This window comes from Anolis sagrei, chromosome 2, assembly GCF_037176765.1.
Source record: "Anolis sagrei isolate rAnoSag1 chromosome 2, rAnoSag1.mat, whole genome shotgun sequence".
NCBI classification, from domain to species: domain Eukaryota; kingdom Metazoa; phylum Chordata; class Lepidosauria; order Squamata; family Dactyloidae; genus Anolis; species Anolis sagrei.
The window spans coordinates 139,685,649-139,712,414 of NC_090022.1; the positions used below are offsets into that span (position 1 = coordinate 139,685,649).

Consider the following 26,766-nt stretch of genomic DNA (forward strand, 5'->3'; position numbering starts at 1 on the left):
ACCAATGCTTTCACCGTGCTCACTTCTTAATTTGAAAAGCCACCAGGGACCAGTTAAAATTGACTAAGGAGCCAGATTCTGTTCTAAGGCTTCTAATTGTTCAAAGCTCAGGAAATATTCCCCTTGTGGACCACAGCTCCCAAAAATCCCCAGCTAGTGAAAAATTAGGAGTTGCATTCCATAAAAGAAACTTATCCTAGCTCTTCCCACCCCTCTGCTTTAACAGATCTATGTTGTGGCAACAATGCCCCTTGGTGCAATTCCCAACTTGGGAAAAAGGTTTCCTCAAAGGTCATCTTTTCATGAGACATCCATGCTATGTGATAAGAAATGGAATGGTTCAGAAATCCAAGCCTGGAATAATTCAGCTGAGATTGGCAGTTAACCTAGAACTATGCTGTGTCCAGGTGGGTTCATCAAGTGCTCTGCTATGGCTGATTTCTCAGGTTGAATTAGTCTGCAGTGCATAGGGAAACTGATGAAAGAATACAACATATAGAAGATCTACAGACCCACTAAGAAAGTCCAACAAATGCTACATTCAGCAAAGGACAAGAGGGATCCTCTCACTTCTGCAGGAGTCTACCGTATACCATGCAGCTGTGGATAAGTCTACATAGGGACCACCCAATGCAGCATTGCCCAGACATGAATCAAGGAATATGAAAGGCACTGGAGACTAACTTAACCTGAATAGTCAGCCATAGCAGAGCACTAAATGAACCAACCTAGACACAGCATATTATTTGAGAACACAGAAATTCTGGACCACTGTAACAACCACCATGTCAGACTACACAGAGAAGGCACTGAAATCCACAAGCATGTGGACAATTTCAACAAGAAAGGAGGAAATCATCAAAATAAACAAAATCTGGCTAACAGTATTATAAAACTCTAAAATCAGGACAGCAAATAAAGAACAACACTCAGAAAACAGGGGAATTTGAGATGATAAACAATCAGGACCAGCTAATCACCTCCCAACAAAGGATTCCCCCAGGCAAGAAAAAGCGAGGCCTTGAAGATGCAAGGCTATTCAATGCTAATCAAGGTGATTCATTCACACTTGCCTCAAAGAGTTTTTTTCTCCCACCCTGGGCATTCCACTGATATACAAGCCCCACTTTCCTAGTTTCCAACAGACCCCACAACTTCTATGCCTAACATAGATGTGGGTGAAATGTCAGGAGAGAATGCTTCTAGAACATGGCCATACAGACCACAAAACTCACAGTAATCCAGTGATGAAAGCCTTCGACAATACATATCTTGTTTGTTGTGTAACTGCTAAATATAATAAAAGACTTGGGCATTATCCTCACCATCTTGGAAGTGGCATTATTTGTCTCTCCAACTAGGAAAAACATCTGATGAAAAGAAAAGAAATAATGCATCTTTTAGATGATTCATGCACAGATTGCAGCAGGCATTTTCTTAAAAGTGGAGTTGGGTTGGGAGTGTTACAGTTTATTTCCATGCCATCTGTCATTCACAAAAGGCCCCAATTGGCTCAGAAATCTACAATCCAAGCAACACACAACTGCTTACAATAAGTTTAAACAGCACTTGGAAATAATGCATTACAAATAACAATTTTTTCCAGTAGCTCATTATTTTTGACATGTTAATGAAGGCATAATGATGTTCCTTTTGCAAATTAATATAAGGATTGCTAGCATCATTATGATTTCTACTGCAATAAGTGTCATTGTATCATTAGTCCTAAAAGGTTGCTTTTGGGTGTTTCTTTTGATGGGATTTTTGCCATTGTATTTCCCCCCATGTTTTTGTTATTAAAGCACTATGTTAATTAACATATCACTTTTTAAATAATGAATAATATCAACACACTCCTTTTGTAAAATAATGAGTTCCACATTTCTTTCAAACTCTCAATTTAAAATGACAATATCACAGTTAGGCAACATTTAAAAAAAGCAAAATCCTGGAGTGAAAGCAGAAAAAACCCGCAGCGGGTGGTCCCCATATAAACAGAGTCATGAATCTTCATTGGACTGTAGTCTAAACTTTAATGCACTATCAAAGTATACTACTATATCCACAAAAACAAGCTGAGCAATTTTAGCTACAGTCCCTCTTTAACTAAAATTGGGCTACAATTCAGGATTTATTCACCATTGATTAATATGAGAATCCCTGACTCAGGAATGAACAAAGTACAGGCTATTTTTGTGCCTCCGCTGTTCTCAATTTTTTTCCCGCCTGCCATGCTTTTCAGGCAGCATAGGGCATCTTTTTTAAACAGAAAAGTCATTTTCTGATAGCTATATGTGTCTATCAGTACTGCCCATTATAGGTGTATAGTCTTTCTTAATGCAAGCATAGTTTCATCTCACTTCTAGCAAAAATGAGGAGCAACCAGGAACCTTCCATGAATCAAAGCACAATTCTAAAAGCAAAGAAAGACATGCCTTTTCCCACCATGTCTCATGTCCCTATAGATGCAACATAACTTCAAGATCATGTCAGTTCTATGCTAACACCACCTGCTTTGCCCAAGAAAGATATCTAGAGACTTCCAAAACTACACACATCTCTGCTGACCTCATAAAACAATCCCACAAACACAGGCTTGGGGATTCTTCCTTAGGTATTTCTGAGTGGGAAGGATACACTACTACTATTACTACTACTACTACTAATAATAATAATAATAATACAACAGTAATAATAATACTATATTTCTAATCCATCCTATCTCCCCGAGGGGACTCAGGACAGATTTTGCTGTATTGTATTTTTGGGCTTGGCCTCATGTTAGCCACCCTGAGTCCCCTTTGGGAAGATGGTGGCAGGGTATAAATAAAGTTTATTGTTATAATGTTATTATTTCCCTTCCAGCTTTGGGGGGTGGTGCTCATCTGTCTCTGGGGGGTGGTGCTCATCTCCATTTCTAAGCAGAAGAGTCTGCGTTGTCCATAGACCTCCTAGGTCATGTGGCCAGCATGACTGCATGGAGTGTCGTTTACCTTCCCACTGAGGTGGTACCTATTGATCTCACATTTGCATGTTTTTGAACTGCTTGGTTGGCAGAAGCTGGGGCTAACAGCAGGAGCTCACCCCATCCTCCAGATTCAAACTGCCAACCTTTTAGTCAGCAAGTTCAGCAGCTCAGCACTTTAACCCGTTGTGCCACTGTGGCCTCCATATAAGGCAGAAGAAGCTGCCTTCTCTTTTATTGTTTTCCAAATGTGAAGCTCATGCTTTTTGGGTTCAGCCCAGGCATGGTTAGGTTTGGGTAGCTCAAGTGTGCCTTAGGTGGGTCATGCCTACCATGTCCCTTTGTCAAACAGAATAAATCTGGGCCCAACCTAGTATTAGGAAGACGAGTAGAATCCATCCCTTCTTGCCAAGAGAAAAGGTGAAACAACCAGAAGAACAGACCTTGGGATGAATATACGGATTCCCAGAGTGATATCACGGGTGGGATAAAGTGATAAACCCTTGTGGGATTAAGTCCAAGGTTTCATTATCAAGACTTTTGTTTATTTTATTTACACAGGCACTCACACATATCCTGTACGATAATGCATTTTACCCCCTTTTCATCAGAGTATGCTAAATCAACACTGCTATGTTTAGGGGTCTCTCTTGCACCACCTTCAGAGTGGAGCATCTCACCTGTACCCCAAAACTGTATTACGCAAACACCACATTGATCAACATTTCTTGAGGTTGCAAGGAGAAACATGGCCATTGGGAGCTGATAGATTTGTCTTACACAAACTAAAAGGATTACATTGTAGCTCAATCCTTGGATGCCACAATAGCTCTAAGCCAAAACAGGACTGCCTGACTTTTCAAACCACAAGGTTGCCATGGGATGGGTGGTTTTTAATTTGAGTCATGATGATACTTGGTTGGGATTTGTGGTTAACCCTTTCTCCTTGTCATTTTCTTGTTCTAAAGTGTGCCTCCCCCCCCCCCCCCCCCCACCACGACCAGCAGCTATTTACCCAATTGAAACAAAATGCAGATTCACTCCTGGCAACTGTACTGCCATCAAGGGCACTAGTAGCAATGCTGGGAGTTAACATAATGAAGTATTTCCTGTTAAACACTTTCTCTGATCAACAACTTTCTGATTTGCTGAAAATAAATTTGCCTGCCAAATATTTCTTGGTGGGCAATAGTTAAACACTTTCCCCCTCCAACAGCTTCCTGATCTGCTCAAAATAGATGCTCTTGCCAGCACACAAAAAAGAAGGTTTTAAAAGTAAAATATCATTCCCAAAAAAACCCCAAGCCACCCCATAGAGACTGGTTGCTCTTATTAGGGATCTCCCCCATCTTGTATGTGTCACTTCCCTGTAGAGGAGTTTACTTTTGATACAGGTAGAGACTCAAACTGCACCAGCTCCAAGCTTTAAAAGCTTGAGTCTATCCCATCAGGATATTCTCCTTTATCTGTTGTTGGCAGTCTTAGCTGATATTCTCTTTGGGGCATAAAAAAAATGTCTGATAGAAATAGTCTATAAATAGCCAGTGCTTGGTCTGGGACTTGGCACTAGGGGAGGATTAGTTCCTGTTGCAAAACAGCAGCTTTGGGGAATGTTTTTTTGTCACGATCACAGCAGGGGATGGAAAGGGTTAACACCCCTCATGCACATACACTCACGACTGTTATAAAACTGATAATTATCCGCCCTCTGCAAATGGATGTTATATAACATTTTCTGAAAAATAAAAAGCAGAAATGTTAAATGGGAAGACACATTTAGCATCACCTTCAGTTTGATCCTTCATACTCAAAAGAGAAGTTTTTCTGGCTGAATTCATTGGCGCCACCCACTTTGCCTTCTGCAGACTGGGCTCTGCCCTAACCTGGCCCTTGCCTACAGTTTGGCCATCCGCGCCTTTGGCCACATCAGTGGTGCCCACCTCCACCTCGCAGTGACAGTGACATTTCTGCTGAGCTCCCACATATACCACAGGGAAACCATTTTCGATGTCCTTGGTTAGGTGCTTGGAGCCACAGTTGGGAGCAATCGGCTCTGTGATTTCTCTCCTGATGAGGTCCATGGGAGGCTGGAGGTCAATAGCATGGCTGCTGATGGTGACATAGGGAATGGAGGAAATGGTTGAACAGGGAGAAGGATGAAAGGCGTAACTCCCGGCAGCTAAATCCATGCTACCTCATGGTGCCCAAGAATATTAGAGTCAATTTATTGTCGAAAGCTTTCATGCTGGAATCACTGGGTTGTTGTAGGTTTTTCGGGCTGTATGGCCATGTTCTAGAAGCATTCTCTCCAGACGTTTCTCTTGCATCTATGGCAGGCATCCTCAGAGGTTATGAGAGTCATGAGTCAAGATGTCCCTGGTTTGGAAGTCACTTCTGATTGGACGATAGTAGGTGGCTTTAGGGGAGCCCCATCCTTAAGCAGAAGTGACTGTTGGTGACATCTCTGGCCTAATTCCGGGGGGGGGGGGGGGGGGCGCCTTTACGAGAAATGGGAGAGGTAGCAGAAAAGTATTTATCTGTTTAATTAATGGTTAATAAGCTACAATGGTTCATCTGCATTTATATTGGAATATGGAGTTGACTATTGGGTTTATGTAAAATTTCAATTGAAATTTAAGTACTTGAAATAAAAGCCTTGTCAGAATGAAGCTAAAAAATTCCACCCATTTCTCTCCCCTTCTCCCTTTTTTTGGTTCCTTCTTTGAGCCTGGAGAAGGAGAAAACAGCTGCGTGGATTATTGAGTATTCACTTTTAAAAGAAATCCACTCCACCAAGGCTGTTTTCTTATTTCCCTCCCAGTATCTTCTTGGGTGTTCCCATACTCCCTCCCTTATAATAACATCTCCTTAGCCCACCTTCCAGTGCGAAATTTGGCCATTTATTTATTTCATGTCAAAAGCCTTGCATAAATAAATAAATAAATAAATATAAAACTGAGTTGTAAAGCAATGCTTTTGGGTTGGAAAGATTAGCTGTTTATAAGAAATGTTGCCCAGGGGATGCATGGCTGTATTTACAGAAAGAGTCTTCAAGGAGGCTCTTTCTGTGGCCATGAGGGGACAGTATGTGCCCCTCTTGTATCCATTGAGGATGCACCCAAGACTCCCCAGGGATACCTGAAATGTAGATAATTTGTTGGTGTTTATCCGTTCAGTTGTTTCCGACTCTTCGTGACCTCATGGACCAGCCCACGCCAGAGCTCCCTGTCAACCATCGCCACCCCCAGTTCCTTCAAGATCAAGCCAGTCACTTGGCTTGATCTTCACTTTCTTCACTTTCTTCTTTCACCTTGGTTAGAAGGCTCCTCATCTCCTCCTCACTTTCAGCCATCAAAATGGTATCATCTCCATATCTAAGGTTGTTAATGTTTCTTCCAGCAATTTTAACTCCAGCCTTGGATTTGTCAAGTCCCGCACATCGCATGATGTGTTCTGCATACAAGTTGAATAGGTCGAGTGAGAGTATACAATCCTGCCGTACTCCTTTCCCAATCTTGAACCAGTTGGTTGTTCCATGGTCAGTTCTTACTGTTGCTACTTAATCCTTATACAGATTCCTCAGGAGACAGACAAGGTGGCTTGGTATGCCCATACCACCAAGAACTTGCGACAATTTATTATGATCCACACAGTCAAAGAGTAGTCAATAAAACAGAAATAGATGTTTTTCTGAAACTCCCTGCCTTTCTCCATTATTCAGCGGATATTGGCAATTTGGTCTCTCGTTCCTCTGCCTTTTCTAAACCCAGCTTGAACATCTGGCAACTCTCGCTCCATGTATTGCTGGAGTCTTCCTTGCAGGATCTTGAGCATTACCTTACTGGCATGAGAAATAAGGACCACTGTACGGAAGTTTGAGCAGTCTTTCACATTTCCCTTTTTTGGTATGGGGATATAAGTTGATTTTTTCCAACCTGATGGCCATTCTTCTGTTTTCCATATTTGCTGGCATATGGCATGCATCACCTTGACAGCATCATCTTTCAAGATTTTAAACAGTTCATCTGGGATCTGTTGCCTCCTGCTGCCTTGTTGTTACCAATGCTTCTTAAGGCCCATTCAACCTCACTCCTCAGGTTGTCTGGTTCTAATTCACTCACCACAATGTCAAAGCTATCCTCGATATTATTATCCTTCCTATACAGATCTTCTGTATAGTCTCCCCACCTTCTTTTATTTTCTTCAGCTTTTGTTAGGTCTTTGCCATCTTTGTTTTTGATCATGTCAATTTTTGCCTGAAATTTACCTCCAATGTTTCTAATTCGCTTGTCCTTCCTATTCCATTGTCTTTCTCCACTTCCATGCATTGCTTGTTTAAAAATAATATATTTTGAATGTACTATTCCATTGTCTTCCTCCACTTCCATGCATTGCTTGTTTAAAAATAATATATTTTGAATGTACATTAACCAGGAGCATGCCAGACAATTGCACTGGGGGATCTACAGTGGCCCACAAACATTTCTAGTGGAGTTTGAATACTGTATTTCTTCAATTTTAAGACTCACTTTCCCCTTATATTAACATCTCTTAGAATAACAGGTGTATCCTCTGTATTTTTGTTGTTGTTCATACTGAAATTATGGAGCGTCTTAAAATCGATGACATCTTACAATGGAAGAAATACGTTGAATCAAACTCGGATATGACTATATAGTTAATAATAATGTTTTTAATGGATTTTAACTTAATGTTTTATTTACTGTGTAATGTTTTTACTTTAATGTTTTGTATATTGCCGGCATCGAATTGTTGCTGTTGTAAGCCCTGAGTCTCCCTTCGGGCATAGAAAAGGACAGGATATAAATGTTTGAAATAAATAATAAATAAATATTTTTGAAACATGAATAAGTGGATAAGGGGTTTGTAGTATACTCCTCTTTCCTGCTCTGGATACTGCTTGGAGTAATCAAAGTGCTGCTTTCAACTCCCTGCTCATTCACAAACAAAGACATGTGCACAGATTCACAACTGTCTTGCAATTCCCATTTGCCTCCTATTGTTTTACTCTTCAAGCATCCTGTTCAAATCCAGTAATGGTGCTAATAACATTTGCATAGGGAACGATCCTCTATATGCTAATAGTTGTCAGACAGCCGTGGCATGCTTTTCCGCTTTCTTTCTTCTCATCGCATTCTTCTATTACTTGGGGATAATTTCATTCTCATTCTTGTTGATCTTGCTGGTGGTTTAAACATTCATACGTGGCCCACGGCAGCGTAAACTGCTCATGCCTTTGAGGCTTGATTCTTCAAAGCGGGAGGAATCTGTCCCTTTTTATCTGTGGGTGTGTTGCTTCTGGATGCTGTTCATAAACATCTCACGAAAACAATCTGCTCGCTTGCCTTTACAACACCAGTCACCCTTGCCACAAACCCCGCTTTTCATCTCGCTTTCCACTCTCCCTGACCTTGCAATTTCTCACAATTGCTGCCGATCTGAAGCAAGGAGCATTAAATAAGATGTATTTCAGCAATAACGGATCTCCTTGTAATCCCCCCCCCCCTTTCCCTTGGCAAGGAGATACAAAAAAGAGATAAGGACAAAAAGGGAACATTTCTGTCTCAGCAATAATAACCCTGTCAATCTTTGTGTCTGGTGCTCAACAGATGGCAAAAATCTTTCCTGTTCAAGGCTGTAACGGCCAAGATTTTATTAATAGGATGATATTTGCCTTTCGCTCTGTGCAAACATGTGTGAGCAAGTATATTTGCAGGGTTTTAAAATACACAACAACAACAGCAAAAATCCACAGGGATTTATGCATGCTAGCAGAAGGTTTATTATGAATGGCTTGGATTTGGCAGTGCATTCACTTACTCCATCCCATTTCTGATTCCACTGATGGATGAGCTGCAGAGATTAAAGAGAGATTGTTGAGGCAATTATAAGAAGAAAGCAAGGCGGCTGATGCTAAAGTCTCCAGACTTGTCGGATTCCCGGGCTTAATTTTTGCCCAGGTCTTTATCCCAGGACCTGCTGCAACTAAATTCCTAGGCAAAAACGGTGTGATCACAGATGATTGAGCCCCTTGCCATACTGCAAAGGGCATTTTATATGCCTCATTAATTCACCATAGTCAGTGATTGAGTTTCAAAGGGATTTGTGATCAGTGGGGGATTAAATAAACACCCCTCACAATAACGAGCCCAAGAATCTACAATGTGCTGGAGATCGGCACTTGTTTTCTAGGCCGTGACTGGAATCATAGAATCATAAGAGTTGGAAGAGGGCCATCTAGTCCAACCCTATTCTGGGAGATAGCCTACAGCTGCTGGCATTTGTGTCAGTCTGCCATCCAAGTACCAACCAGGGCTGGCACAGCTTAGCTTACAAGATCAGACAGATCTTGTGCCATCAGGGTGTTTAAGGTTTTTTCTGATGCGACAGAATCATACACTTTGAAGAGATCACCCACCCCAACCCCTTCTGCCATGCAGGAACACCCACCCAAAGCACTCCTGACAGATGACCATACAGCCTCTTTTTAAAAACCTCCAAAGGAGGAGACTCCATTGGACTCTGAGGAGGCATATCACTGCAGAACACTCTTTACTGTCAGGAAAGTAAGGAGAATATCTACTGTTTAAGGAGAATATCTTTTCCTGCAATTTGAATCCACTGCTCTGTTTCCTAATCTGCAGAGCAGCAGTAAACAGCTATTACAGATTTTAATTAATTAATGTGATTTAATGTTCTAAATGTATGTAATTATTGGATTTTATTATGTATTTTATTATGTGTAGATTGAAGGTATCGAATTGTTGCCGGCTGGAAGCCGCCCTGAGTCCCCCCCCCCAAGGGGGGTTGAGAAGGGAGGGGTACAAATATCTGAAATAAATAAATAAATAAATAAATAAAATATCCCTCCCTTGCAATGTTGCTCTGCATAGCAACCCTGTGAGCTGAGCTGAACTGATCACCAGAACCTGGCCAAAGTCATCCAAATTTCACATATGGTGGAATTGAACCCAATTTTCTCTCTCCTGATACCCCCACAGACACCTGACTAGGCATGTAGCCCCAAATTCTCATGGTGGTCCACGAGAAGGCCTTACTGGTACATTATTTAAACTGTTATGTTTATTCATATCATGATCTGATCACCATGTTCAATATATCCCATATGCATGGGGTATTGGGGTAACGATACAAAAGGTTTGCTAGGGCAGATCCTCAGCCCCCCCCCCCAAATCAAACTCAGCCACCCCCCGAATCAAACTCAGAACCCCCGAATCAAAGTCCTGGCTATGGGCCTGCCTCTGACCCTCAGGTTTTCCCCAACCAAGCACTCCTTAAACGAATGGATAATAGCTGAGATCCAATATTAATGCTGGCAACATGGAAGTTCCTACACTGGGTGGTGCTAGTTTGCAGACACTGGCTCTACCTGGGAGACATCAAACCAATCCTGAGTACCTGACAATGAAGAGATATCTTCCCCTTTGTATATGACAACAACAGCTTCTCCTGCTCTCATGGTGTTCAAGGGCAGCTCCTGGGAAAGGTAAAGGTTTCCCTTGACATTAAGTATAGTCGAGTCCGACTCTGGGGGGGACTCATCTCTATTTCTAAGCTGAAGAGCTGGCGTTGTCCATAGACACCTCCAAGGTCATGTGGACAGCATGACTGCACCTTTCCACAGAAGCGGTACCTATTGATCTATTCACATTTGCATGTTTTCGAACTCCTGGGAAAAGCCTTGCAATAATATAGGTTTGGGGAATAATAAGACTGGTCTGGGGGTTTCCCAGCTGCCCTTGCATACACAACATAATGGCATCGCAAAAGGAGGTACAAGATATCTCCTTCCAGAATAAAAAGCCAGTTTGAGCATTGGGCTACCATTCTGGAAACCAGGGTTGGAATCCCTGCCCTGTCGTGGACACCCATTGGGTAGCCCTGGGCAAGCCCCACTCTCTCAGCTTTAGAAGAGGGCGAAGGCTGACTTCCTGTGAACAAATCTTTTCAAGAAAATCACATGATATATTTGTCTTAGGCCCGCCATATTTTGGCAATGACTTGAAGGCACACAACATCTGGGGTTCATCCCAGCGTGACCTACCTACAAGACTCTGGCCTATTGTAAAGATTGGGATATGTTAATCTGGTGAGTACAAAGCTAGGGAAGGCTGAAATAGCCTTGACACCACACTGTCTCCTCCGCTTTGTCTGAAATGCTGTGTATGGTATCTTGCCCCGCCCCTGAAAGATAACAAGGTCACCTTTCACTCTTCTGAGCAACCCACCTGTGCCACAATCATAGCCTTGGACTCATGAAACAAGACCCCATGTTACCTTGAAGATGAGCTGATTTGATACGGGAACGCCTGTGGTTTCACGTCATGAGCCTCAAGGCAGCAGGGAGCTTCCATATTAGTGTGATGGCTCTGGGTTTTAGTCCCAATTTTAAAAATACTCACCTAGGCACTCAACCTGGAATGTACATGTGGCATCAAATTTCCTGCTGACTTACAGCAGCCTCATGAAATTCATAGGAACTTTTTTTTGTAAGGAATCCTCAGAGATAGTTTTGCCAGTTTCTCCCTATGAAATAAAGCCTTCGGCACCTTGTATTTGTTGACAGTCTCCCATCCAAGCGCTAACCAGAGCTGGACCTGCTTTGCTTCTAAGATTAGGAAGGATCTGATGACCTTAAGCTATTGCAAAAGGGACCTTTTAACAACTTTGGGCCCTTCCACACAGCCATATAACCTAGAATATCAAGGCAGAATAACCCACAATATCTGCTTTGAACTGGGTTATCAGAGTCCACACTGCCATATATCCCAGTTCAAAGGAGATAATGTGGGGTTTTACTCAGCTGTGTAAAAGGGGCCTTTGAGACTATAAGTGGGGTGGCTTCAGCACCTTTAAAGTTCTCACTTAGTTCAGAGTAAAACCTGGGAGAGATTCATCACTCCACTGATATGGAAGCCACCATCCAGCACTTCAGTTGAAAAGTCTTGTTTATGCTGGCCAAGTTTCTAAAGTGCAGCACGGTTGATTTGCATTCTGGTTCTCGATTGGTCACTATAGGGAGCCGTGGCTCGGGATTGGCTCCGGCGCGTTCGAGGCGTCGACGAGGTTCTTCGGTGTTGTGTTGGGTGGAGAGCGGGGCGTTGTGGGGCGAGTCGCCATGGGGCTGCCAGGTCGGGCCCTCTTCCTGCTGGCGGCCTCGGACTTTGCGCTGCAATGGGGGCTGTGGGCGGTGGCGGCCGCCTTGCGCACCGAGAAGTTCTTCGATTTGGCGGGTGAGGGGGGCACCCCCAGGGCGCAGTGGGTCCGAGCAGTGGGGGGAGGGTGGGCAGACCGACGTGGCCATATACTCAATGTATGGGGCTGTTTTGAGGGGGAGGGTTGAGCCCCACGCACACCCTAGGTGATCTCCCCTATTTTGCAAACCGCACCCTTCCTTCCAAGGCTGCACCTACACTGTAGAAGTAATGCAGTTTGACACCACTTTAACTGCCATGGCTCAACGCTGGGTAATTCTGGGAGTTGTAGTTTGGCAAAGTCAAATTGCATTACTTATAGATGCATTCCAAGTTTGTTGTCTGGGACATCCTGGCCCATAGAGGGCTTGGGAGAGTTGCTGCTGCTGCTGCTTTTTCTTCCATTATGAGTCCCACGAAATTACTTTTTAAAGATTTAAAGTCCTCCAAATGCCCCATCTTACTTGGCCAACTTCTGGCTGGAGGGTTCTGGGAGTTGTGGTCCAAAAGGCCAGACTTCAGCCATGGTGTTGACATTGGAAAGGATGTAGCATGTTAAGACAAGTTGCCAAGCACTTCTTTTTTGTATTGTCGAAGGCTTTCATGGCTGAAATCACTGGGTTGTTGTAGGTTTTTCAGGCTGTATGGCCATGTTCTAGAAACGTTCTCTCCTGACGTTTCCCCTGCATTTGTGGCAAGCATCCACTGCTTTTTAAAAATGTGTATCCCATTAGCACCACACTGATGAATTATCTGTAAAATACACTTAGTCTGTATTTAATTTTATTATTACAGGTTGAGCACCCCTTCTCTGGAATTTTAAATCTCAAATACTCCAAAGTTGTCCACATGGGATATAGGGACACATTTGCTTTCTAAAGGTTCTATGTACGCAAACTTTGTTTCATGCACCAAGTTGAAAGTGTGGCACATAAAACCACCTTTAGGTGTGTAAGGTCCAAGCATAAGTTAATTCAATGTGTTGTCAAAGGTTTTCATGGCTGGAATCACTGGGTTGCTGTGAGTTTTCCAGGATGTATGGCTATGTTCCAGAAGCATTCTCTCCTGATGTTTCACCTACATCTATGAGGAGCCCCTGGGGGCTCAGTGGGTTAAACCCCTGTGCCAGCAGGACTGAAAACTGACAGGTCACAGGTTTGAATCCGGGGAGAGATGAGCTCCCTATATCAGCTGCAGCACCTCATGCGGGGACATGAGAAAAGCCTCCCACAAGGATGGTAAGACATCAAAACATCCGGGCGTCCCCTGAGCAACGTCCTTGCCAATGTCAAGGTGGCCAATGGCAACATTTCCAGATATATAAACTTCACAGATATATAAACTTCACTGTTTGGGGAATTCCAGACAGGAAACAATCAGGGCCAGCCAATACTACCTAACAAAGGATTCCCCTAGGCAGGATGCAGCCAGGCTTTGAAGCTGCCAGTCCATTCAGTGCTAATCAAAGTGGCCAATGGCCAATTCTCTCATACCAGAAGTGACTTGCAGTTCCTCAAGTCACTCCTGACACACACACACAAACCACATCTATGGGAGGCACCCTCAGAGGTTGTGAGGTCTGCTAGAAACTAGGCAAGTGAGGTTTATGTATATGTGGAATGATGTCCAGGGTGGGAGAAAGAACTCTTGTCCACTTGAGGCAGATGTGAATGTTGCAGTTAGCCACCTTGAATAGCCTTGCAACTTCAAAGCCTCCCACCCTGGACATTCCACAGATATATAACCCCCACTTGCCTAGTTTCCAACAGACCCCACAACCTCTGAGGATGCCTGCCATTGATGTGGGCGAAACATCAGGAGAGAATGCTTTTGGAACATGGCCAGATAGCTGGAAAACTCACAGCAACCCATAAGTTTAGACTTGGGTCCTATCTTCAAGATATCTTATCAAGTATTTAAAAAAATCTGAAAAAAAATCCTAAATCCCAAAGACCAAAGGGATACTCCACCTGTATTTATTGTTCAGCACATGCTTTGTTGTTATTATTATGCGGCCCATACTTATTTGTGGTCCCCTTCCAACTCCTATGATTCTAAGTAGTGTACAGACAGATGGTTCTATATGAGCCTCCTATTTTCCTTGCATTCCTCCCTTTATGGTTGTAAAAGAATGAATGCAACCTGGAAGCCAGCAGCAACTAGCCCCGCTTTGTTCAGGGTCTGTTTCCTCCTGGATGGAGCCCTTGAAGGGTTTTGAAGAACCCTGCTGTTGTGTGATTTGGGGTTGATTAAATAAGCTCTGCTTTGGCAATGGTTATTTAAAGAAGTGGCAGTCTTGTTAAGTCTGAAAAATTACACTAATCTATAACATGATTTGGAAAATATTGAAACACTGGTGCTGAGCTCTCTCCGCCTTCGCCCCATGAGTGCCTCTACATTACAAGTTGTGTCAGACCAATACAAATAAATGGGCGACCAGCAAAATCGTGTTCTCTCCTTGTCCATGAGGGCATTTAATCCCTTTGCTGTCTTAATGTGTTTAGAGCACATAACAGGACAGCATATTGGCAAGAGGTGTGAATGGCTAGCTATGGATGTCTAGGAGAGGTCATTTTTCTTTGCTAAAATGTGTGTGCACAGCTCAATGGTGTAGTATTTGGATCTATGGGAATGGATTGTCCACATGCTTATGGATTTCAATGGCTTTTCTGTGTAGTCTGACATGGTGGTTGTTGGAGTGGTCCAGCATTTCTGTGTTCTCAAATAATATGTTGTGTCCAGGCTGGTTCATCAGGTGCTCTGCTATGGCTGACTTCTCTGGTTGAAGTACTCTGCAGTGCCTTTCATGTTCCTTGATTCGTGTTTGGGCGCTGCGTTGGGTGGTCCCTATGTAGACTTGTCCTCTCACTTCTGCAGGAGTCTACCGTATACCATGCAGCTGTGGACAAGTCTACATAGGGACCACTCTAACAATGCTGGACCACTCTAACAACCACCATGTCAGACTACACAGAGAAGCCATTGAAATCCACAAGCATGTGGACAATTTCAACAGAAAGGTGGAAACCATGAAAATGAACAAAATCTGGCTACCAGTATTAAAAAACTCAAAAATTACAACAGCAAAACAACAGAGGAAAAACAATCAGGGACATCTAATCATCTCTCAACAAAAGATTGTCCCAGGCACTGCCAGGCCATCAAATGCTAATCAAGGTGGTCAGTTGAAACATTCACACTTAGCTCCAGCATACAAGAGTTCTTTGTCCCATCCTGATCATTCCACAGATATATAACCCCTTTTTCCTAGTTCCAACAGACCTCACTACCTCTGAGGATGCTTGCCATAGATGCAGGTGAAACGTCAGGAGAGAATGCCTCTAGAACATGGTCATATAGCCTGAAAAAACCTACAACAACCCTCTTGGTTTTTGGACCAGTTCCTGGGGTTATTTGGAGTGCTGATTCACAAAATTGCATTGATTAGACCACAGGAGCTCTAGTTTCTTAGAGATGGTTCTTATGGTTTTTTATAAAAAGCAGATGAAGACTTATATATGGCATATATTCTGTATGCCATACAATATACCATGGGGGAAACAGGCGCCATTTTTGGAATCAGCAGGTCAAATATACCCAAGAACAGGTTTAACATTTGAGGCACCAAAATGTGTGTTGGCCAGTGTTGTGTTTAATGTTGCAGTCCTTTTTTGACTGATGGAGTCAATGGCAGCTGCAAATTCCTGAGCTGCGCAAAAGCCAGTTGAGCAACTTTCTTTGCTGTCACTCTTCCCTGTGCCATTCTGACCTCTACACACTGTTTCAAAAAATTCCTTATGCCATTGTGCAAGGCTGTTATGCTGGTGTAAGGAACATGTGATTGTGTCTGATGTTAGTGGGGATGAGGGTTTTTCTGGGCCTGAGTCAAGCCCAGGCCTTGCTTAGGGCCCTTCCATACAACCATATAACTCAGAATATGAAAGCAGAAAAGCTCACAATATCTGCTTTGATATGGGTTATCTGAGTCCACACTGCCAAATATCCCAGTTCAAAGCAGAAAATGTGGGATTTTATTCAGTTGTGTGGAAGGGTCTGAGAGGCCCGAGGTTTGTCATGAACAGTGTGTTTCTCCTGTAGATTCCCAAGGTCAAATTCCTGGGAGAGGCCCACGGCAGTCTTTCTCTGATAAGCTCTCTTCTGGGGATGATTTGTCAGGTACAGAATTTAATGAATTTGAAGATAGAAAATAAGACTTTTGTAAACTAAGGCAAAGTTCTCAAGATTGGTGGAAGTCAGTCTGTCTGCTAGAAAAGAGAGATAAAAGATCCTTATCTGGTTGTAAGGAGAAGCAAAATGCTTTCCTTTCCATTCATGGGACAGGAAAAGCTTTATATGATACAAGGAAAGGATTCTAGCCTAGTCTCTTCAGCATTGGAGTTTCATGACAGTCTTGTTTCCAAGTGAATTTCTAGTTTCACATTTCAAGTTTTGCCAGGTTCCTGTTCTATGCTGCCTTGTCCCCTTGGGTTATGCATCTTAGGATCTTGTGTTTTTACCTTTGTAATCTGAAGTTCATGGACTATCTGTACCCCTTGGAAAATATTGTTTCTATCATTTTTATTGCTTTGCTTACATATATCCTTCAATAAACTGCTTGGTGATTTTACTGTACTAGTGTGGTGTTTAAGAACAGAGATGTTCCTCCTCTGGGATACAACACTCGTTTTCATTTTAGGCCAAGTGTTCAAAAAGGAATGCCGCATTAACAGGTTGACTGGGATCGTGGAGATTATGTGTTTTGCTAGATGAATACATTTGCTAAATGAATCCCTTCCAGAAATCATGCACGTAATGAGTTACTTTGTTGTTCTGCGCCTTCAAGTCATTTCTGACTTTTTGGATACCTTATTATGGGTTTTCTTGTCAAGATTTGTTCAGAAAGGGTTTATCGTTGCTGTTCTCTGAGGCTAAAAGAAAGCAACTTGCCCACGTTCTCCCAGTGGGTTTCCATAAGTGAGCAAGAATTTGAACCCTGGTCTCCAGAGTCCCAATCAACATCCAAACTGTTACACCACTGGCTCATATACATCATACTGGCTTATATATTTTGAAAATCAGAAGTCGGAGAATACTGATGTTCAATCACAGTTAATTGTATGCACAGGCATCTCAATGGAAGGATTTATGAGTGCTCCCAAGAGAACTATCTCTTGCCAGAGAGGAATACAAGCACTGCTAGTTGCACTCTTTTTTTAATGCCTAAAACAGACTTCTCTCTTTCTCCTCATCTTTCTTCCCTCTTCTTTTTCCCCTTCTCTAGGAAGTGGGACATTCATTTTACTGGCACATCTCAGCCTCAGTTGGGGGAACAGCAGTCATCCTCGGCAGCAAGTCCAAACAGGGCTAGTGACTATCTGGGGTCTTAGGTAAGTTTCCAATGAAATTTTGTTTCACAGGGAGGAATTTTACCTTTTGGAATCATAGAATCATAGAGTTGGAACAGACTACAAAAGCCATCCAGTCCAGTCATTCCAGTTCAATAGAAGAAGGTTACAAATATTGATATGCCAGAAGAGATATCCTGGCTGCGACTTCTGAGAGTTGAAGTCCAAAATACCTGGAGGATCAAAATTTGGGAACTACTGCTCTATGATCTCCAGAGGACTCCCTCCTCCTCTTGCAATGCCAGAGCTTGTCTGTCTCAGTATGTCCAGCTATGCAATGGGATCATAGCTATACTCTGTTCTGCTGCTTCCCTCTCACAGTGGCCAGTAAATGGCATGGATCTGAGTGGTGGGGGAGATTTACAGGAGGTAAAACATGGATTTTGGGGTAATAGAATACAAAAATTAACATAATTCTGCTACGTCTCCCTGACCCAGGATCTCAAATACATTTCTGTCTTTATTGCTGCGCAGATATGTTTGATCCTGTGCAGACAATGCTTATTGAAAAAACCAAATCAGTTGTTCAGCAAGATTTTGAACGTCACAGGCAGGGCGAGTATATTGCATATTTCCATATCCTTCCTAATCATTAGCAGAACTAATACATTATTCATAATCTTTAAAAACATACAGAATAAATTGTGAACGGTAAGAAAAATTTCCTTAATTTATACAGCTCACCATATTCTTTTTTTTCTCCCTTTGATGCAGTTTTGATTTTTAAGTGAATACGGCTTTTCCCCATGGCTTATAATCATATCAGAAGCAGCTTTTTCAACTGTTGTTAAAATCGTAAGAGCAGGTCCACCAAAAAGATGGCAACATTACCTAACGTAGCTGGTTGAAGCTAATGTAATGACATGCATCCTTGTTGATATGTTCAATTGCTTCTGTTGTTTTCAGGCTGGGTCTTTACCTCTTCCTGCGGATCTTGAAAGACGGACATGACAGGCGGTTCCATGGTATCAGAGACCAACCGGGCATATTCTTTTTTTACTGGACCTTACAAGGTGAGAATACCAGTTGATCAATGTGTGGAAAAGGAGTGGATTGGAAGCAGTGAACATGTTCTCTTCCATGCTGTTTGTGTTTCTGGGCTCAGTTATAGGCCTGGTGACCTCCAGGTGTTGTTTGATTGATATTCCTATCTGGTTTCATCAGTGATAGCACTGATGAGGACTTTTGAGAGTTGCAGTCCAATATTTCAAAGACCAAAGTGCTAAACCAGCTTTTCCCAAAATTCAGACATCCCCAAAAGCCACAGCTAACAGGTCCAGTGGTTAAGAATCAGGGGGTTTGAAGTCTGAAGCATCTGGAATGCACGAAGTTTCCATAAATATCATAGAGTAGGATCAAGTAGAAAGTATGGTGCCATGGATGGAGTGTTGGTCTGTGGCTGGTTTGATTTTTCACTCAGCCTTGGAAACCCTTTGGGTGACCTTGTGCAAGTTACACACTCTCAGTCTCAGAAAACCCTTTAGTAGGTTCACTTTAAGTTCACCATAGGTCAGAAATTACACGAAGGCACCCAACAATAAACTTTAGGAACTTCTTGCTTCCATCTAGGCCTGCCTGAGAATTAAAATGTGTCTCAGACACCTTGTACTTTACTTCATTTCAGGAGATCCACCAACTGAGCATGCATGCTGTCCCCACCAAGAACTATTTGGATCCCTGGTGTATATTTTCCCCCTTTAGAAATGGACCACTTGAATTTCAGTGGATTTTTGATGTGCAACATCTTTAATTTCTCTTGGTCATCATTTTTCGCATGTAGCTATTTAGCTAAGTTTATGTTGATTTTCTCTTGGTGATGGCTATTCTGTGTTACCATTCTTCAACAAGATTAATAATGCATTTTATTATTGCATTGTATTGCATTTATCTGCTTGCTATAGTCCACTCCATGCAGTCATGCAGGCCACATGACCTTGGAGGTATCTACGACAACACTGGCTTTTTGGCTTAAAAATGGAGATGAGCACTACCTCCCAGAGTCAGACATGACTAGACTTAATGTTAAGGGGAAACCTTTACCTTTAGTATAGTCCACTGTGGATACAACTATAACATTGGTTGGTGGTAGTGATGATAATGGTAGAATTTGGATTGGATCCAAGGTTGGAGTGGCCAGCTCACTCAAGTAGCCTTCATCACTCCTTTAGTGCTTCAGCATAATAATTTCGGAGGCCCTTGTGAATGGAGTGGGGTATGCAGGTTGAGTATTCTTTATCCAAAATTATTGGGACCAGAAGTGTTTTTGATTTTTTCAAATTTTGGAATAGCTGTATTTGCATATACAGACTTGGGAGATGAGACCCAAGTCTAAACACAACATTTATTAATGTTTTGCATGCACCTTATACACATAATTTTAACAAATTTGTGTGTGAAACAAAGTATCTGTAATATAAAACTATCAGGATGCAAAGGCATTACTATTTCAGGCGGCCATGTGGCCAGTGTTGGAGTATTTCAGATTTTGAAATTTTGGATAAGAGTTGTCCAGCCTGTAATATGAGAGATGAGAGGAAATCCCTGAAATTATATAGAGGTCCCTTTTACCTAATGGATCCAAAGCAACTCTCCTTTATATCCTCCTATTAAACCAACAGATTATGTATTCAGGGATGGAAATTTGGCATTTTCAAGTTCTTTTAAAAATAAAGATTGGCTAGAAATGGCTGAGGAGCTAAGCTGAAAAAAGTGGGTGATGTTTGGAGAAACCATGGAAGGTAGAGGAGCTGAGTGGAGCCTTTGACAGAAACTGGGTGTGTGTACATGTGAGCAAAGCAAACCGGTTTGTACAAAATAAGCAGTTTTTCAGGTTTATAGATTTTTATGACTGTACAGTTGAGAGTAACAGAATATATATAGCTTCGAAGACACGTGTGATACACAGATCAAGCAGATCCCATCAGGCTTTGACCTCATGGCTCATGAGGTTTCTTCCAACTCTATGATTCCAAAACTGGGAGTTATATGTTCTGAGATAGAAAATGTAATTTCCCAGTGTAGCTGGCCAAGCACATGTTTTATAGTGCTGTTCTGTGCAAGTTTACTGAAGACTGAACTTGGTTAGTGTGCCTATTAGTATTGCATTCTCTCTCCATTGTTATTTTTCTGCAGGTGTTTGGGTGTTTATAACGCTTCTCCCCACTCTTCTGCTAAACCTGGAGAAACATGAAAAGCCTTTGGGATTCTGGGACTACCTCGGATGGAGCACCTGGGCAGTGGGCTTCATTATAGAGGCCGTGGCTGACCAACAAAAGTGGCACTTCAGAAGCAACCCTGATAATACCGTGAGTCATTACTGCTGGGAAGTTCTCTGCATTCATGAAACCATGGCAAGAGTGGGGGCACAATTGAACAAATGAAGTAACTTCCTACCATTGGATCCTTTGGGCCTTTTGTTTCTTTACAGGCAGCGGTGTCACTAATCTAGAGCCGTGGGGAAGGGAGCATCTACCCTAAGGAACTAATCTGGCAAACCCATCTCTTTTAGGTTTGGCCCTGAGGCTACCCTGAGGAAACCCTGTCATTTCTTATCAACACAGCTTGCATTTCCTCTGTCTTTGTTCTTCTTCTGAAAGCTACCTTTAATCAAATACCATCCTCATCCACTAAGGTGTCACACATGGTCAGATACCTCATTAACGGTCTTACTGAAGATAAAACACAGAGGCCACGGGTTTTATTTCTGTCATGTGTCTGCTCTGCAGAGGAAGGTCTTATAGTTTCTAGGAATTATTTGTCTCAGCCTGGCTGAAGAAAGTGTGGCCTGTGAGCTGAACTGATCTGTCCATAATTTTTGTAGTATCTGCCACCACATATATGCAAATACAAAGTCCTCACACAATAATCCTAATGTTGTGTCATCCCATTAGTAGGGTCTTTTAAAATGGTTGAGTAGATCTTCCAGCTTAACTACTTGCAATTATAATGTGAATTATGGATAATACTCCAATATTTGTAGACATCAACATACTCTGATTATTCCATTCCATTCAGTTGCCATTCTCAAAGGTCACACTTGAGAACTATGCAATCGAGTTACAAACAAATCTTAATGTTTCTAATAAATTTATAATAATAATAAATAACTTTATTCTTATACCCCGCCACCATTTCCTCGAAGGGACTTGGGGTGGCTTACATATGGGACAAATTCCCACAGACACAAATACAAAACAATCCATCAAAGCAAAAACGCAATTAAAATAAAAACATAGTTAAATATAACAATCCAGATAAAAGCACAATTCAAGAGAACATAAGAGTATCACACAGCAGCATTAAAACTCAATCAAAGCAATACTCAACAAAACCAATTGCCAGTAGTACAATTAGCATGACCAGGCTATAAAAGGGTTGGGCATGGGATAATGCAAGTGGCGTATCGTAGGGCCAGGTATTGGATGAAGTGCAGAGAACAAAATATTATTATGGAACCTAGGGACTGGGTATTCATAACAAGGGACTAGACGTTTTCAAATGCAAGCTGAAACATTGAGGTTTTCAAATCCCTGCGAAAGGAGAACAATTGCCTAATTTCCCTTGGGAAGGAGTTTCAAAGTCAGGGGGCCACCACCAAGAAGGCCCTCTCCCTTGTCCCCACCAACAGTGCTTGTGATGGTGATGGGAGTGAGAGGAGGGCCTCCCCAGTGGATCTTAGAGCCCACGCTGATTCATAGGGAGAGATGCAGTACCAAAGATAGGCAGGACCCAAACTGTTTAAGGCTTTATAGGTCATAACCTGCATTTTGCATTAGGACCAGAAACTTATTGGCATCCGGTGAAGCTGCTTTAATAGGGGCATGATTTTGTGTTGGCCTGCATTCTGAGAGGTCATGAGCTTCAAGTGGTTGGACAAGCTATCCCTCTGGCCCCAGGTATGGCTGGCTACGCAGAACTTCCGTTAGCAAGTGCGGCATCTTTTATCAACATTTACGGTATTCTGTAGAGTTTCCAGTCTCAGCCTCTTTGCTTTCAGGCTAGCAGAATTAATTGAGCATTTAAACACCAAGTAGTGTTTGATTTTGTAGTTGTTTTTGGCTTCCCTGAAAAGGGCAGCGTGATTGAGAAAACATAAAGGCGTAGATACCAGCAAAACGCATGATCTGTAAAAGAAATCAAAAGATAAATAAAACTGTAACATTGCTGCTTTTGCTGTTAGTAGTAGCTTGCTGAAACAATCCACTATAGCTTTCCACTTGATGCTTGGTTGCAATTTTCACCAGGTCCATCGAGCCAGTGGAGGATGGGAGCTGTAGTCTGGCATCAGCTCAAGATGTTCGTTCCTTACGTTTAGAAACTAAATAGGTCAAGAAGGGATGCTTTTATTTCTACATCAAAATCACTTGCCTTTTTCTCAGTGGGGGAAATCTAATGAGAATATTTTATTTCTAAAGGTCACTTTGGTAAGCATGTTGCTTTGGGAAACTTAGCCAAATGAACATTAGCAACAGTTAATAGGAATACTAATTTGGCATTGGGCACCTATGTATTATTTTTTCTTTTATTTCTCCAGGGCAAGTTTATCCAGAGTGGCCTGTGGGCATATAGTCGTCACCCCAACTACCTTGGGGAGATCTTGCTGTGGACAGGACTTTTTGTGTCAGCTGCACCTGTGCTACATGGGTGGCAATATATCAGCATTGTTTCGCCATTGCTGGTGTGGTACTTGCTTAATTATGTCAGCGGGATCCCAATTCTAGAGAAAGCAGCCATGAAGAGATGGGGGAAGGAAGCAGCTTTTCAGGCTTACCTGCAGGACACACCTGTGCTGTGGCCTATCAGATTTAGGCAGTAGCAGACAGTTGCATCTCACTCTCTGAATTTGCCTCTAGAAGGCATTGGCTACAAGGCCACCCCAACATGTGCTTGGCTTGTTCAGATCCTTGGGTCATCTAATCCCAATGGCTGGTGAATATCCATAGACTGTACAATAAGACAGGGTGCACAAATGGCTTGCCACCTGGAGTCTGTCATGAGAGCAACCAGGATGCAACCTATGCCATGAGGCAGTCATCTCCTATGCACCTCTCCTCAATGGACAAGATTCCAACATGATCTTTCTGCCATCACATCTGTAGCATTTTCCACTCAGTGTCCTGGAACAAAAATGTGTCTGGTATAAAACACTAATCTCAGATTAGAAGGCTCTGCTGGTCTTTTTTAGCTTCAATTACATAAAGTAGCTGGAAGGCTTTGCTCTCTTCCTGGTAAATGGGTGCCCCTTGCCTAGCTCCCTGAAGTGTTAATCCCAGTAATCCAGTGTGCTGAGAAAAGAGGAGATCATAGGCAGCAAGTTCACCTTTTGTATAAAGAAGCATGAATGTAACCTGCCGAAACAGGGTTAGTAGCAGATAACACGCCAGCTGTAACAGAAGCACTAGGGCTGCCTCCAACTTTGTGCAAGAGTCATTATTCCCTTTTGTTTTTTAATGTAAAGCCAAGCTTGTAAATCCTCCAGTGTTATAAAGCTATAGTCTTCATAATTAGATTTGCTTCACTGGTTAGAAATACAACGCCCACTGAAATCTGTATACCGACAAGCACGACATATTCCTAGAAGGAGAGTATTTCTGAAGTCATTTTAAAATACTATTCTTTGGCTAAACGTATTCCTTTTCACCCAACTTTGCTATGTCAGGTGAGCTTTTGGACATTTTTGTACAAATGCCTCTAGTCAAATAATGTATTTAAAGACAACCAAGAGCAATTTCCACTTGTGAATACAGAATATCTGAAGTTCAGCTGGCTACTTGCGTTTTCTTCACATCTGATTTCTGGTATTTTTTTTTAAAACAAATCAAGTCCTCTCTAAAGAATAACACATTTGCTTTTACTATAAAGTACACAAGGTGGTGCTAGAAAGCAGTGCCATAAACTGTAACATAGTTTATGCTCATACTTTGGAGCAAGCCTTTTCATGTTAATTTTATGAAGTACTCGACTATGATCTAAATTCTAAACTTTTAGTCAAGTCCACTGAAAATGTGAAAAATGCTAGTGAAAACACTTCCTTCGCCCAATTCATATGTAAAACATTTCGTCTTAATTTGATTTTCTTTCAGACACTTTTAGTATTGTCTTTTTCACTCCCACACTACATTGTGTTTTGACTGCTGCTACTTTTTAATTTACCCCTAGAAACAAACTCTGCAGTGAAATTCAGTTGGTGTCAGACCTAGTTTGAATAACTGCATTCGTGTTCTTCAAGTCTAAATGGAAATTATTAGTAAATTTAGATATTTTATTCACTCCAAACTGAGTTTTTGAACAAATTAGTATCCCATAAAATATTCTTACATGTCTGTTTATTTCTGTCTATTGAAAAAAAACACACTAGTCAATTCATTTTATTTCTGTCCTGCCATTTTCCCAGAATAAAGAATCAAATAGTAAGCATTTCCTTAATGCAAAGTTTTTCCTTGATTAGTATTGTAAGAGGTTATTTGTTTCCAATTCCTGCTTTTACATTAACCTTAGTTAGATGTGTTACTCAAGAAAAAGGTAAGACGGCATACAATATTTTTCAGTGTATAAAAGGGAAAGGTTTCCCCTTGACATTAAGTTTAGTCGAGTCCAACTCTGGGAAGTGATGCTCATCTCCATTTCTAAGTCAAAGAGCCAGCATTGTCCGTAGACATCTAAGACATGTGCCCAGCATGACTGCATAGTGTATACTTTCAGTGTATAGCCATCATTAATTGGGATGCTCATTCATTGGGTGGACCATAAAAGTGTACACTGCAGAGATTTGATTTTCTTACTCCAGCCTTTTGGTTGAGAATCAGGAAGGACAGTCTTCTTTCCTTTTCGTTTATTGACTTCTTTCACTGTTATAAATAACACACTCTTTTTGTGCATACATCACATCAACATATTTGGTGACTTTCATTAACTAATGCAAGACAAAGGGCCACCTAGAGTCAAGAGTAAATACAGAAATCCTAAATTTCAGACCACCAACTTTACAGCATTTTGAGGGTTTCGAGTTAAGTTCAAATTTTGCAAATACGACTGCACTATCTAACACTTCAGATATCAGTATGAGTTCTAAAAGGTAGGATTTATTTGTGACAGGACATACAATAATATAAAATGATTTTACAAATAAGATGCACTTTTTACAAAAAGAGAAATGATAAAAGAGACCTTTGTGGAAAGAATGAGTTTTGACTGCATGTTAACAAACAGCATGTTCCCACGGAAAGGGGAGGAGGTATAAATACAAGAGTAAAATGCAAAATGAGATTGCTATGGCTACAAAGTTAGGAGTGCCTGCAATGCTCAATATGTGCTTTTACCTGCTCTGGAAATAAATAATCTAGACAAGATTTCCAAAGGAGGTGAAAATAGCTATACAGTTAAGATACTCAGTTCAAACATGAGGTTTGCTTGCTGTTGTTCCCCATTGCTCAAGTGAAAACCTCAAAACAGTCATGTGCATATGAACTAACGGGACACTGGATTTCAATTTTTCACATGACCAAGTTCTGAACGTCCATGATTTTGAAAAGTCTTTGGTTTCACTAAAAATAGACTAGGCAAAAGAGTACCAGTATAGTTTCAACATGCACTGTTTCCCAATACAAGACACCCATTTCCACAAAGGATGATAGTTGTTCTGTGAAATAAGCAGGATTACTGCTGGTGCAAAATGCATTCCCTTCTTTACAGTCACAACACACAAATGAAACAATAATGGGGTGTTTTGAACAGATGGTGGCAGCTTTACAGTTACAGAAAAGTTTCCAAAAGCAACCCACCCCTTGCAGCTTCTCTACAAACATGCGGAGTTGATTATGCCAGTTACAACCATACAATAAATGTGATACAGCTATAGATAACTTTACATTGCACATTAAAATTCAAATAAGTTGCCGTTAAATAAAAAAACATACACAATTGAGCTTAGTACACAGTGTTGCTGGGAAGAGTAAAAGCGCAACTCAAGGGTTTTATTGTAGTTTTAAGGCAGTAAGTAGAAGTTTAGAACAGGAGCATGTTTCATTTCAACATAGGAGAAGCAAAAAAGTTGCCCTGGCGTCCAAGTGTGGTTGCAGACTTGCTTTTACTTGCAAATCTAGAAAAGAAATGGAAAGGCTCAGCAAGTAATATTTTTCTGAGTATGTCCTCACATTTATTT

General features: G+C 41.7%; 2 protein-coding genes across 2 annotated transcripts in view; one reads left to right on the top strand and one right to left on the bottom strand.

Annotated features, from left to right (window-relative positions):
* Window positions 1-12,078: 12,078 nt before the first annotated feature.
* Window positions 12,079-24,413, top strand: LOC132768294 (uncharacterized). Its single transcript, XM_060764044.2, has 5 exons — window positions 12,079-12,240; window positions 17,483-17,588; window positions 18,513-18,619; window positions 20,739-20,911; window positions 23,140-24,413. Exons 1-5 carry the CDS (start codon window positions 12,126-12,128, stop codon window positions 23,419-23,421), a joined length of 783 nt encoding a protein of 260 aa, XP_060620027.2. The 5' UTR covers window positions 12,079-12,125; the 3' UTR covers window positions 23,422-24,413.
* A 981-nt stretch (window positions 24,414-25,394) lies between these two features.
* The window catches only part of RACGAP1 (Rac GTPase activating protein 1), a 37,190-nt gene continuing 35,818 nt past the window's right edge, over window positions 25,395-26,766 (bottom strand). The window contains exon 17 of the mRNA XM_060764043.2: window positions 25,395-26,703. Coding sequence (XP_060620026.1) covers window positions 26,628-26,703 — 76 coding nt within the window. The 3' untranslated portion in view covers window positions 25,395-26,627. The remainder of the gene's footprint in view (window positions 26,704-26,766) is intronic.

Bases quoted from the DNA above. Each gene is read 5' to 3' on its own strand.
- LOC132768294 (XM_060764044.2), top strand. From the start codon at position 12,126: ATGGGGCTGCCAGGTCGGGCCCTCTTCCTGCTGGCGGCCTCGGACTTT. The intron at 17,589-18,512 runs GTAAGTTTCCAA...TGTTGTTTTCAG, and splicing joins GTGACTATCTGGGGTCTTAG to GCTGGGTCTTTACCTCTTCC. The intron at 18,620-20,738 runs GTGAGAATACCA...ATTTTTCTGCAG, and splicing joins TTTTTACTGGACCTTACAAG to GTGTTTGGGTGTTTATAACG.